At 24.7% G+C, this 15000-nt stretch overlaps 1 protein-coding gene across 1 annotated transcript; it reads left to right on the forward strand.

The window, feature by feature from the left end:
• The first annotated feature begins 4947 nt into the window (after positions 1-4947).
• On the forward strand, positions 4948-13618 carry LOC145834484 (glucose-6-phosphate exchanger SLC37A4-like). The gene is made up of 8 exons (XM_082941921.1): positions 4948-5180; positions 5360-5537; positions 7576-7799; positions 8014-8165; positions 9330-9411; positions 10619-10707; positions 12115-12277; positions 13010-13618. The coding sequence occupies exons 1-8, from the start codon at positions 4994-4996 to the stop codon at positions 13207-13209; spliced, it is 1275 nt and encodes a 424-aa protein (XP_082798047.1). The 5' UTR covers positions 4948-4993; the 3' UTR covers positions 13210-13618.
• The last annotated feature ends 1382 nt before the right edge of the window (positions 13619-15000 follow it).

The raw sequence follows: 15000 nt of genomic DNA on the forward strand, positions 1-15000 counted from the left end.
TTTCTTTTTAATGATAATTTTTTAAAAGATTTTCTATTTACTTTAGTTTACTTAAAAATGATCATGTTGTTTCACACTGGTATTATTTTATTAAAGTATTTTCATGAAAAAGTGATAAGATGTTAGTTTCAACTTTTTAATAATTACTCTTATTGTCATGTTATATTGAAATTAATGTATAATTAAGTAGCGTATACTTTATGCCTACATATACAGTTTTTCTCAACCAAGTATTTTTTTAAATTTAAAAACAATTTTTGTTATAATAAGTTTAAGTTAACAATAACAAATTGTAGTACTTAAATAAAGGTAATGAAAGTATGGCCTCTTCACAAAAAGACTAGCAATGTAGTTTCTACCTTAAAAGCAACATGTGAAAAATTAATTAAATTAAGTTTTTTTATAACAAATGTATTAAAATAAGGTAGGAGTCTAATATGCACAAAGGGACACTTTTGCACAAAGGGTCAAATGTGCATGAAGATACTTTTGCACAAAGGGACATTTTTGCATAAAGACACTTTTGCACAAAAGGTCAATTTTGTATGAAGACACTTTTGCATGGTTGAATAATTTTTAATTTTTTTCTACTTAAATTTTTATTAATTTTTATTTACTATCACTATTACCTCTAACCCTTACCCTTTGTCTGTAGTTTTTTTCTTTGATTATAATTTATTTTTTTAATAATTTTTTATTTGCTTTTCTGGATTGATAATTTTTATTAACTTTGTGTTTTTTTTTTATTACTGTTACCCCTAACCCTTACCCTCAGTCAGTAACTTTTTTTTTTGTTTCTTTAAAGTTAAACTTCATTTTATTTTTTATAATTTTAATTTTAATACAGTGCTTATTCATTTATCCAGACATGTTGGGCAATATATTTCTGTAGACACGTCCGGATAAGTACAATTTTTTATTAATCATAAAATAATATAACTGCTGTATATTATGCAGTACATAATAAAAGCTTAGCTGCTCTTTTTTTACTTTAAACTTTTTAGACTTTTCTTCACTGTTCAAAATGTTGTACAAAGTAAACCTGCCTTTGCTAAACTGCTCTATCATAAAAGACTTTGGCACATTGTTTTTTACCATTTTACAAACTTATCGTTTATTTTTAATGGTTAGTGCAACTCGTTTGCTTTGTTTTTTTGATGTCTTCCCAAACTCTACAACATAGTATGTTAAGTGCGTTAAACATATATAACTTAAAAATAAAAGTAATAAAGATTTTCTTGCAGCTCATCTTAAACAAAAGTATTTGAACTAACAGCTATTATAATATGTTTTGGAATAAAAATCAAACATAAGAGAACTGTTATAAATTTATTAAAAAAAAAATTTGAAATAAATCAAATATCAAAAAAACTTTAAAATAATTTTGAATAAAAAAACTTTGTCATAATTTAAGCAACATTGTTAAAATAGATTTTTTAAAGTTACTTACTTTACACACAAAGATTTTAGATAACTAAACTAGTTTAAATGTAAGCTTTGGTAGTATTTTTATGTCATAATAATGAACTAAGTTGCAGAATTATATACTTATTTAAACTTCTTCACAGCATGAAAGCTTAAGTATTTGTATCACAAAAAAATGTTTGTCTTTAATATTGATTTTTTTTGAAAATTCTTCTTGACTGAAGTTGTCCGGATAAGTTAGAGTCCAGATAAGTTATGTTAGGATAAGCAATGTCAGGATACAGCACTGAACTTATTTTTTGTCTTTTATTTTTGCTATCACTGTTACCCCTAACCCTTACCCTTGGTAGGTAACTTTTTTTTTTTAATTAGTGTTTTTATTCTATTTTTCTACTTTTTTATTGTATTATATTTACTTTTTACTCTTGTGCAAAAATGACCCTTCATGCAAAAGTGACCCTCCTAAAAAAGTGACCCCTTGTGCAATAAAAACTCTTCGTGCAAAAGTGTCTCTTTGTGCATATTTGACCCTTTATGGAAAAGTATCATCATGCATATTTGACCCGTTCCCATTTAAATGTGAACTTAATTAATATTTAGTAAACAATTTGATGAAAAGTTATTTAAATACAACTTTGCTTTCTTTTTCAGATTAAATAGTATAAGACTTTCTAAATCACAGTGCCAGATTTTTTTGATGATAACTGTAGAATACTAAAGACTAGTAAAGCTGCCCATCTCTAAATAGCATAGTTTTATTGTTTCTTGAAACCATATTCACATTATTATTGTAAAAATAAAATACAGATGAATATATTTAAGTTTATAAAAACAAATTATAAAGTAATCTTCCTTTATTTTACCAATATATATTTCTGTGTGTTGACAAATCAACACACTTCAACTGGGTTCTGTAAAAAATAATTTCTGTAATGTAAGAATAGAAGCATAGAATAAAGTAGGTGTACACATGTTTTCATTAAAATTAAAATAAAATAATTTCTACAGATATTTACAGGTTATTAGTTAATAACAAAAAAAAATCATACTGTAAACAAACCACTTACTTTAATGGAAAAAATACTGATTCAGATTTATTTTGCTGTTGTCAAGGCTTACATAAAATACATCCAATTATTACGTCTCAATATATATGAAGTTAAAGACAGCTATTTACATTTAAACTAAATCTGCTTCCTAATTGTATCTAACTTTGATTTTGTTATAATTTTAGATTTGATCATTACAAACATTTAAGATAAAACACACACGTTATATCAAGTTCCTGCGACTTTTATTGTCTTTACCTTTTTTAAATTTTATTGATTCACAAATTAATGGTTGTTATTTCATTTTTATTTAAAATAGATCACACACTACTTTTCATATTAAAGCAATTTATACTTTTCCCAAACATAAAGACTAAATTAACCAACTTTATAATATGAATTAAATAGCTGTCTTAATCTTCATATATATTGTGACGTAGTTATTGATTGTATTTTATGCAATTGTTGACAACAGTAAAATAAATTTAAATCAATATTTCTTTTTCCATTAAAGTAAGTGGTTTGTTTATATTATGATTTGTTGTTTTGTTGTGTATTTTAGTTTACTTTACTTAGTTTAGACTTAATAATTACAAATATTATATAGTTTTATAACAGTTGGATTTAACTTTAAGTATTTTACCTATTATTAGTAATTAACCTTAAAAAATTTGTAGAAATTATTTTATTTTAATTTTAATGAAAACATATATACACCTACTTTATTCTATGCTTCTTTTCTTGCATTACAGTAGTTATTTTTTATAGAACCCAGTTGAAGTGTGTTGATTTGTTAACACACAGAAACATATGTTGGTACAATAAAGGAAGATTACTGCATAATTTTTTTTTTTTTTTAATTCCAGTGAACTTGTTAGCAAACAATTAAATCTATATTTCGAACAGTTGTAATTAAATTTAACATTCTGAGTTGTTTTGTTACAAATTTATTATAAAACACAGTGAAACTTATACTAATTTTTAACTAATTCTCTGAAACTTGTACTTATTAATTTTTAAATTGCCAAAGAGTTTTTCTAAAATTCATAGTCCCTTTTTCCCATTTTATTTGGATGAACGTATATTTTTTAAGAAAATATATGTTATACGTGTAGTTTTAGTATTTTATGTATAATTTGTTTAGCTTGATTGTGTATTTTACTCATTTGTTTCTTACTATTTATTCTTACTTTTAAAAAACCTTTTTCATTTAAACTTCGAACATTTTTCCTTAAGAAAATTTAATAAACTGCTTATGTGAACTAATATAAGATATTGCTTGGCAGTATGTTTTAGAAAATTAAAGTTTAATTTCAAAATATTTCTTTATTACATTACCCAGCCAACCTTTTAGCCTGGTGATCATTGAGTCAACCAATAAAAAATATTAACACGACAGAAAATCTTAAAGTTTTCTTAGTAAAATTATTCAAGTTAGCATAAAATTAGATACAATATAAACCCTTATTTAGGCTAGTAGGAAATTTCAAAGCTTAGGATGACTCAATATAGTTTAACAAAATTATTTTTGTAAACTCTGAGCTAGGTTATACTTTTCTCTAACATATTTTTAAAATCCTAGTTTACAGTTTAATCTACCTGTCATTCTGCTTTAACTACTTTTATTAGTTGTTTGATTTTTTTACCCATAATTTAATTAAAACCATTTTCCATAGCTAATTTAATTTATTGCTTAAAATAAATGCAATTCTAAAAGAAAAACTACAAAAAGTTATCGAAGTTTGAAGCTGCATAAAAGACTACTTTATAAGTGTTTACAATCATTTACCACATTTTTATGTTAAAAAAATATATTTTTTAAATCAATTGTTTATTTCTAAAACATGAATCAAGTATATTTGTTTTAAAATACTCTTAATTGCACACAATGTAAAACTCTGATATAGTTCAAAACTTTAAAGATTTGAAACGACGTAAACAAAGCGAACTCTACAGCTTGGAATCAATATTGATTGAGAAAGAACGACCTAAGTTAAATACACAAATAGCATTAAATAAAAAAGCAAAATTGTTAACAATTTATTAATAAGCATTAACATATCTTTACTTTAGTTTTACTTGCTAAACTCTAAAGTTTGTATTTATTTGAGTTTATTCATACATCATAATTTAAAGTTACTTTTTAAACTGTTTTTCTAACCAAAATTTTTTCAAAGTCGTTTAGCATTTACTTTTTGACAATGAAACTCGTATAGTTTTGAAAAGCTTAGTGAAAAAAAATGAGTAATCTCTATCTACTAAGTTGCAAATGGTATATAAATAAGTTTAGAAACCTTTCTACAATAGTACTCTTAATTATCAAATTCAATTAATTCTGTATATAATAAAAGCAATTTAAAAAATATTAAGTTTGACTACCCACTGTACCTGTGATTTAAAAAAAAACAGGTATAACAGTAAAGAGAAAGATTGGCTTTTTACCTTATCAAAACCTTTGTTTATAGCTCTTTATAATTTGAAAGTTTTACTGTAAATCTAAGCTTTAGATTTTGAAGAAAATGAAGCTACTAATGCAGTTTGTAGTATTCGTCTGTTTGTATGGTGGCTACACTTTGTTCACAATTAACAGAAAAGCATTTGCATTTTTAATCCCTTCACTCACTAGTAGCAATGAAATAAGTCCTATTGAGGCTGGGAAGGTTCTTAGTTCCTTTTCATTAGCATACACCGTTTCGAAACTAGCAGGTTAAATATTAAGTATAATTTCTTAGTACTTTAATTTCTGTTATTGTTTCTAAGTTGATTAAAAAAAAATACAAACATTGTTTTGATTTTTATTGCTTAATTCTTTGAGTAGTTAGAATTTATTCTTTTTGTCTTTGCAAATAACAATTTAAGTCAACTTACTTATTGTTTTTACAAAGGAGGAATCATCGTAGACAAAGCCAGTCCAACTATAATGTTTGGCATAGGATTATTTCTGTGTGGTGTGGTCAACATGATGTTCACTGTAGTTTCATCTGATTATTTCTTTGTTCTTATGTTTTTGAATGGCCTTTGTCAGGGTCCTGGTTGGCCATCATGTGGAAAACTTATGAAAAGGTAAAATTTTTAGTATTTTGATTTGAAAAAGTTGACTTTAAATTAATGAATTTTACATTCGTTATAAAACAAAATGCTTTTAAACTATTTTGAATCCCAATATGAAGTTTAGATTTCTGTATCAAAGCAATTAATTAGACAATTTAAAACAAATAGTTTTTTAATTTGTGTTATTTAAATGATTTGAACACCAAGTTAATTAATTTGTACTCTTCTATGTTTTTTGTTGTTAATAAATTTTAGCTTGAAATTTTTCCTTACAGACTTTTTGTTTCTGAAGTTTGTTTTTTGTAACACTTTATTAAATTTATGCACTGTTGCACTGACGAAAAATGCTGATTTTTTTTTCATTATCTACAGTAACTTAAAAGTGTTTAGTATTACATACTATTTAATTAAAGTAAGTAAGAAACAAGAATTTTGTACATAAGACTAAATATTTAGGGTATTAATATGCAATTTTCTCTAAGCTTCTAAATGATAACTATGAGTCTTTTCTATTTCAGTTTAAAAAATAAATTACGTCTTGTATAATAAAAACTATACGAGAACAGTACTATAGAAATAAATAACGGTATTAAGGATAAGTCTTCTTTGAAAGTTTATATGCTTTTTGTTAAACTTGAGCTTTGTATCACGGCATACGAGAGTCCAGGATTCTGCTCTGCGGACTTTTGCCCATGTTTTTATTGATCGTATTTAATACGAGTGTACCAGATGTCTTGCCTAGTGGACAATGTATTTAGCGTTGCACAGCAAAAGACAATGCTGACGTCACTGATCATTACCAGCAAATGGTTGCTTCATGCTTGCATGTATAAACCGTTTGTAGATTGACAACTGCAAGTTCTTCGGTTGAGGCTGACTAATGAGTCCTAATTATGACAAAACCGGTCTCAGTCTATCAAGGGCTTGTGGTCTGATGATCAAATGGGTATGACCAACCCTTTTGTCAAAAGTTTATAAGATTTATTTTCATATTCTTAGAAGAACAAGTGATATCACTTTCGTAGTATCTTACTTATCTGATAAAAATTAGTCTTTTTAAAAACATTTAAAACATTAATAAGCTAAAAGTCCTATTATTGATTACTCCCTCTAAAATTTTATGTTAAGAAGTTTTTTTAAGACATTGTTTTCTAAAAAGTGCAAATAAAATTTCATATTTGGTTATTATTATTAACAAAATGCTGATTCTCCACTAAGATTTTTTTATCATGCCTGGCTTGATAATAGGCTTGAAATGCCTGGCTTGAATATTTTGTCTTGCCAGCAGACTAAAGAAGTTGGCCACTCCTAAAATACGTCTATTTATCTTAAACTAAGCATTAGAATCTGATTTATCAATACAAATAAAACTATTAAGACAAAAACAGTTATGTTATTTACACATCTTGCAACTACATGACTCAGGATTGCCAAAAACCTTGAATCCTATATCTTGCAATAGAACTTAATATAAAACAAAAAAAAAAAACAAAATTATATAAAAACTAAAAAAGAGAATTCTTTAAATCTGATTTTTTGTATTATCTACATAATAAAACTGTATTTTATCAATAAATAAAGTATTAAAACTTGAAATGTCAAGCTAAGTATGTTATTATGCTACATAATTGATTTTTTAACTAAATGTACTGTAATAGTTATACATTTAAAGATCAAATTTTCTAGCAATTTTTAAACTTAAAGTTAGTTATTTTTATTTTTAATTAATTTTTTTTTTTTTTAATATACTTTAAAATTTTATTTGAATTTTAGCTTCTACAAGTTATTTAAGTTCATCGTATGTTTGTAAATTTGTTCATCATAAGTTAAAAATAACTTTTTGTTTCATATAAACTACTGACTTGTTAATAGTTTTAAGTGTACAATAAATTTTGCAATATTTTATATTATAGTCATAGTTTTAAATATTACACAGTTTCACTATACATAAACTTAAAGTGTTTAAAAACTTATTACAATTAAAAAATATTAAAAAAACTTCAAGTCGTTAGTCTACTTTATTGTTAATAACTTTTCAAAATGTTAACAGGTGGTACTCGCCTTCAAAATTTGCCACAATGTGGTCACTGTTGAGCACATCAATGAACTTGGCAGCTTCATTAGGACCAGTACTGGTTATATTGGTCATGGAAGGCAGAGATGTGTCAGAATGGAGAGTTTTTATGCAGTTGTGTGGATTTTCATGCATAGTGTTTGGTCTGATATGTCTTGTTTTTCTTAAAGACGGACCAAGTGATAGTAAAGAAAAAAGAAGTAAAGTTTTTTAGTTCTTCAAACGCTAATTTTATTTCTGTAAATAATCTAAACAATACTTTTAAAAAGTCCTAATAAAAATGTATATTTTATTATTTTTGTATAACCAGAATTATGATTTGTGATTTTTAAATTCTTTTTTTTATTCCTAGCAGATTATAAATCATAATCTAAAAAAAAGCATAAAATTTAACTGTTAATGATTGGTTTGCAGGCAATACTGTACCAAATACAGAAGTTGTTGTTGAAAATACCTGGAAAACAATACTAACTTCACAGTATGCTTGGATACTTGGGTTTGTCTACATGAGTAATATATTTATGAAAAATGTTCTTACTGACTGGGGTTCATCTTATTTTATGCATGTCAGTACGTTTGAGAATATTTAGAAATTATTTTCAAAAAGATGTTTTTTGCAATTACTATATATGCATTATTTGTAATTTACAAGAGCTTTAAGAATTGTAAAAACTATCAAAACAAATTTAAAACTACATTTTAGCTAGATTTTAGATTATTAATCAATATAATTTATAATTAGTTGTGTGTTTTTTTAAATAGTCTTAAATTTAGAATTTTTTAAGTATTGCGTAAAACATGATATAATATTGGATTGATTTTTTTAAAATAGTTTTTTTTAAATAAACTAATCTAACAGAATAAAATTTTAAATTACTCTTTAAAGTTGATTTTCCTTAAAAGATTATTTCTTTAAATACACACTGCCATAACCAACTACAGTTATATTATAACTATTAAAAATAAGATATTATATTATAGTACAGGGTTCGGTAGCCTTTCATACATTGCAGACCAATTTTATTTAAAAAAGTTGCTCAAGAGCCGTATTGTGTAGCAAAAATTATTCTCAGTACTGCAGTAATTTAAAATAATTGTATTAACCTACAATAAATACAATTACAAAACAAAAGTTTAATAAAAAAGAGCCATAATAAAGCACTAATAGCTGGAAAATATTAAATAGAAACATGAGTTAAATATGGAATATTAATTGAAAGTTTTTACCAAAAAACTAAATTTTAAAACTTCTAAAAAAGAATATTTTTAGTTGAAAAGTACATTTGAGCCGCAGTTTGCCGATCTTTAGTCTAGTACTAAGTCTATATAGTTGACTAAACTAAAATTTCTAATTTACACCTGAATATTTCATAAAAATTATAAAGTTATCAAGTACTTTTGAATTTAAAAAAATATTAATCAAGTTCTTATAATTTTCGTACAAAAAAAGTTAATCTTGAATTAAATAAAAAGTTAAACAAAATGTTGTATTACCCAAACAAGTCTTAAAGAGCCCTGATTTGCATACATGTTTATATAAGCTACTACCATATAGTTATATTCACTGTTATTATTTAAGTATTATATTTATAAGTTAAATCAACAAAATAACTTTTACGAGGTTTTCTTTAGTTTCACTGATTTCTTTCTATCACTATGTAAAAAATACGTTTTAATGTTTATGTTTTATTAGTTGCTGATAACTTTGAGTAAAATAAACAATTTTATAGGAAAAGCAAGCAAGTCCAGTAAGCAGCAGCAAAATTCTTGCAATAATTGAGTTAGGCGGTGTCATTGGTAGAATTTCCTCAGGTAAGAGCGTATTAAATTTACATTTGACTTCAATTTAAAATTGTTTTAATTAGAGTGAGTATATTTTACACATTTAACTCATGGTTTCTGCTAGAAGAAATATAGAAAAAACGTTTTAAAACATAGGTGTTGAAATTAGCACAAGTTAATAAAGCAATGTACTAAGTTCAAAGTACTTTTTTAGTACAAAGCTGAAGAAATGCTACAATATAACTAACTTTAATTAAGTGCTAAAAACAAAAAACATATTAACAAATGTTTATTTTATTGTAATGAATGAATAACCTATTAAAGTTAAACTGTTGTTTTAATCAATTATTTTGGTACTAACAGAGAATAAAAATGTATTATGTATTTATTTATTATTTCTTAAGTGTTGATGCTTTTTAGACTAAAAGATAACCTTTTTTTTAATAATTTTGACTTGTGTTTAAAAATTTTGAATAATAGTTGCTGTATAATAATTACAAGTCCTTTGTATTACATAAAGGTTTCAGTATCATAAATTGTATATCAAGTAAAATTAAGAAATTTTATTTTATAGTTAACTAAAAATATATAGGATAATTTTTTGTTAACGTAATGAGCATATAGAAACACGTAAAGGCAATTTGAATAAACTAACAAGTGTTTAAAGCTGTATGACTAATTTTTTATGTTCGGCTTAAAAACCATATTTTTTTACGTACTATATTTACATATAGTATAAATTATGAAACAATCCAGAAATTAAGTATTTGAAAAAAAAAGTTTTTACAACCTTAAAATATAAATAGTTGTTTACTTAGTTTATAAACCTAATTTTATGTTATATTTCAATATTTATAAAACGAAGAACTATTACTTAATACTAAAATATTTAACTTTTAGACTACGCACTTTATAGAGATTGGTAAAAGAAACTACAAAAGAACTTTAAAAACAATTAATTTAAAAACTCAGTTTTACTTTCGCTAGTTATATGTGAATCACATCATAGTTTGTTGACTCAGAGTTTAAAGATCTGTTTGAAATTTGTATGTACGCCATTTAAATTATGTTAAAATTCATTGTGTTTTTACGATGTTTTTTATGATTAAGGTCATGTTATATGTGTTATTTATTATTTAACAGGCTTGTTATTTGTTTCTTATTTTTTATACAATACATCATCTATCTTAATAACATAAAATGTTCATAATTTTGACAAAACTTTTTTTTTAAACAGGAGTAATAAGTGACTTTTTGGTTTCATCAGCTTCAAACAAACCAAAAGAAAAAGGCCATCCCCGTCATTTAGTCATTATTTTAATGCAGGTAAATATTTTTTGAATATATTTATATATATTACTAAAAATTCGACAATGCAAATATTTCTTAAACCAATACCTGTGCTACACTTTTTAGAAACTTTTTAGGTGTTCTTATTGATCTTTAAACACTTATTATATAACACTTATTTTTAAACAATTATAGATAATCTTGTAAATCTTAAAAATCATACTTATTTTTACAAAAAAAAATCTGTTTTTTTATTTTGTTTGGCTAGTATACTTTTGGTTAACACTTATCATCTTTTTAAATAAAATTTAAATAAATTTTTTCAAGTTATAATAAAACATAAATATAAGTTGGAAATACGTAAGTGAATATAGTTTAAGAATGCCACCAGCCAGAATGTTACAATTTTTTAATAAAAATTGCTAAATGTTTATATAAAATAAAAAGAGTTTTAATTTTTAGAAATATACCGCAGTGTTAATAAAAGAAAATTATCTAAAGTAGTAGTGTTCAACCATTCTAAACCTGTGTACGGTAAATTACTTGTAAAAAAAATCTGTTCACACTCTACTTTAAAAATTATATATTATTAAAAAACTTCGGATATTATAAAATATCTTAATGTATTTATATCATAACTAGCCTTTTATAGTAGAAGAAAACAAAACAGTCGTTACTTCAAACTAAACTTAGTGTAAATAATTTTTCACTCAACTAAATTTTCTATGCAAAGTAAAGAAGTTTCTATGCCCAACAATGTTAACAGGGGCACACAATGAAAACTTTTTGTCTAGACTTATAGTATGTATATATATATATATTATTGTTAAAATTTTATTCATTCAATCGAATGACATTTACACGAAGTAAAGATAGTATTTTTACTAACATCATTATTTTATGAAGAGTGTAAATAATCATTTAGACATAAATAAAAGACTAACTAATTGCTACTATTTAATTTAAAGTAAGACTTTATTTTTATGAGGTAGAACTTAGGTATTTCAGATATTAGATAAATCAAAGTAGCTTTTTGTAATAGTTAAAAACTGGTTAGGAAAAAATAAAATCTTTTTAATTCTATAGTGACATATACTCATCAAAACTCTAGTTTCAAGTTGTACTAATTGTTCTTAAAAAAGGTAATGAGTTTAGGGAAAGTAAGTATTTAGTGTCATACTATAAAATAAAAATGCGACATAAAGAACGATGGTTTTTTAATCTTCTCTATACAAGTTAGTAAAACAAGTTTACAGAGTTTACTCTATTTTAAAAAAAGTTGATTGGTTTGTTCTGTTTTTAACTGTAAACTAGTAACCGTTGCATAGCAGTAACAAAATTAAGTTATAAAAACTTATAATGCAAGATAACCATATTATTATTAAAAAAAAAATTGTCTGCTATTTTTTACATGCCAGTAAAAAAAATCATGGATTTAAACAGGGATTGCTATCAGCCATGCTATACTTGTGTGTTTTTCACATAACGAATATAGAGCAATCAAGTTACTTTGTTTTCATTGCTTTCACAATGGGATTTTGCTTGTACGGTTCTATCAGTGTCACTGGTGTGCTTCCGATGGAAAACTCACCTGCATCTATATCAGGTTTATATTTTAAAGGTTTTTATGGTTTGTTAAGTCTATTTATTTCAACTATGCTGATTGTTTAAAATATTGCTTTTAGTGAAAGTTTTCAGGTTTTTAATTATGTTCTATATGAAGGCTTATACTTTTGAGCTTTTTTATAAGTATAAGTAAATAAAGTTTTTTAGCAAAATTAATAAGTTTACCTTTTTTACGTTTCATTCGTTTTTTATCAGTTTAGATTATTGTTCTTAGTCTTGAAAGCGTTAGTATAAAAGCTAAATATATACTTTTAAAAAATTTTTATTTAGTTTTTCTTATAAACTTTATTTTGCTACAAGTTTTAAGTCTACTAATATAGTACAGTTAAAAAATCGTACAGTTACATCTCTTAAATTATTTGAAAATTTGTCTTTACAAAATAATAACGAATTAAAATTGACTACTATTTTTAAGGTATTTGTTTAAAAATATTTTTTAAGCGTACCATTTACGTAAGCAAAATTTAAAATTTAAAAAAATAAGTTATAATAAAAAAATATGTTTTTTTTTTTGTTGGCAACTTCATATGCAGTTTTTACAATATTTATTTGTAAAACCAAAAAAAAATCTTTAACTATATTTTAAGTAATTCATATACGATTACTTGCTTTTGAAAAAGCACAAGTATAAAAACACTTGCTTTTCAAATAAACCTCACTATAAAGTATAAATAAATAAGGGGCAATAATAATTTCAATAAAAACATAACAGGTTCTTCGCATGCGTTCGTGTCATTGCTAGGCAACTTTGGTTTGATACTGGCAGGTTACCCAGCTTCGTTTCTAGCAAACATCTACTCATTCAACTACGTGTTTACATACTTGTTGGGCAACGTGGTTGTTTGTACTTATTTGATGATGTACAGTCAGTTCATCAGCTGTTATGTTGGTCCTAAGATTAAAGTAGATTAGTTTTTTGTGTGGAGTATGATAATTTTCAATTCACTTAATAGAGTTTGTAATGAATTCTGCTTTTTTAGATCAATTTAAAAAATAGAGTATTAATCATCTTTAACTTCTTTTTAGTAAAATTTAGTAGAGCTGTAATTATTATAAAGTGTTCTGTAATTTTTTTTACTAAACTTAAATAATTATTATAAATAAGTTGCTACAAAAGTTTTATAAATTTTATTTTAATAGTCAGACGTACATATTAATAACTAACTGGTTTTGAAGTAATGTCGTGGTTACTAATCGCAATTATATTTTATCTGTTTTCAGTACTTCCATATATTTCATTCATAGCTTTTATTTATTACATACCAAAGCTAGTGACTTATTTTATTTTTTTGTTGCTTTTTAATACTTTAATAGTACTTTTTATTTACATGACTTTATGAAGCATATTACAATATAATTTTACCTTTTTTTGAAAATTTCATATTTAAATTAAACAATGCTAATCAGTACTAACTTTTTTTTAAATTCTTTTATTTTATAATTTTTTGTCAACTTCTGGTGAATTTTCTTCGAAATCATTAAATTTTAATTTTGCTCTATTTTAAATTGTGTATATTTTTTAGTAAAAATATTATGATTAAATTTTCAAATTTTATCAAGCTTCTTTTTATAATTCATACAACTTTGTATTTTTAATAGTTATGTTGCTATTTATATAAGTGTATATTCCTTATTTCTAAACTTCAATAGTTTTATTTTATAGCGTTTTCAAATAAACTCTAGCCTAGAAGGTATTAGTTTTACTGTGACATTTAGAATTTGTGAACGTATTTTATTCTTATTCTAAGTCATTATCAAAGAGTTGATCATGCCAATTCGATCATCAGACCACAAGCTTCGGTAGACTGGGACCATTTTCGTCCTTATTAGGACTCATCCAAGTCATTATGTAAGTATTTTTATAGTAACATTGGATAAGTGCTTTGTTATGCAAAATAATTACTTACGCTGTTAAGTGGATCGATTTTGCTGTTTCAAGCTTTTAATTCTGTATAAACAACTTGATTACATGATATTTTTGTTCTTAGGATATGCGTAAAGCATTGAAACGGCCGTTAAAAATTCGAAGGCTTTTTGTTTTTTTATATTATAATTAAATTACTTGACTAAATATATACGCTTAATATTGTAAAAACGTATCTTAAAGCATAGGCGACCGAGTTTTAAGTGTATTTTCTACAGCTTAAGTTTGTAATTTCACAGTTGGTGTTTATATTTTAACTTAAAATTCAACTAGTCAACTCGCAGTTTATAGAACTTGTTAACTGTTAATACCCTATCGTTTGCGTTAGATTTTAATTCTTTTCGCAATGAAATTTGTCGTATTAATAAAATCATTTTAAAAACTTAAGTTATATGAACTTTTTCCAATTTATTTCATCTCATAACTCGTTTTTCAAGTTCTTTTACACTTTTGTAATAGCCGAGATTCTTCAGATAAGTCAAAAGTTGTACAAAAAAAACTCAAATCTAACGCACCAACAAAAAGAACAGCTTTTGCTGCAGATTAGGATCCTTGTTTATTTATGTTAGAACCCATCAAAAAGTATAGTTACGAAAAACTACTTTGCAGGTCCAACTGATCAGAATTCAGTGTTTTATATTTACTTAGTTTATTATAAAAAAGTATACGAAGATTAAAAGTTTCATTTGGCATCCTAAATAAAAATTAGTAAAAGTTGTTTGTAAAACGAGAAGTAATGGTTATAAGAAACAGTTCGGTACATACAGCAACCTTTCAAA

This window comes from Thalia democratica, chromosome 4 (assembly GCF_965202585.1).
Source record: "Thalia democratica chromosome 4, ktThaDemo2.hap1.1, whole genome shotgun sequence".
In the NCBI taxonomy this organism is placed as follows: domain Eukaryota; kingdom Metazoa; phylum Chordata; class Thaliacea; order Salpida; family Salpidae; genus Thalia; species Thalia democratica.

Coding starts and splice junctions, on each gene's coding strand:
- LOC145834484 (XM_082941921.1), top strand. CDS start 4,994: ATGAAGCTACTAATGCAGTTTGTAGTATTCGTCTGTTTGTATGGTGGC. Junction 5,538..7,575: donor TGTGGAAAACTTATGAAAAG/GTAAAATTTTTA, acceptor AAATGTTAACAG/GTGGTACTCGCCTTCAAAAT. Junction 10,708..12,114: donor TAGTCATTATTTTAATGCAG/GTAAATATTTTT, acceptor GGATTTAAACAG/GGATTGCTATCAGCCATGCT.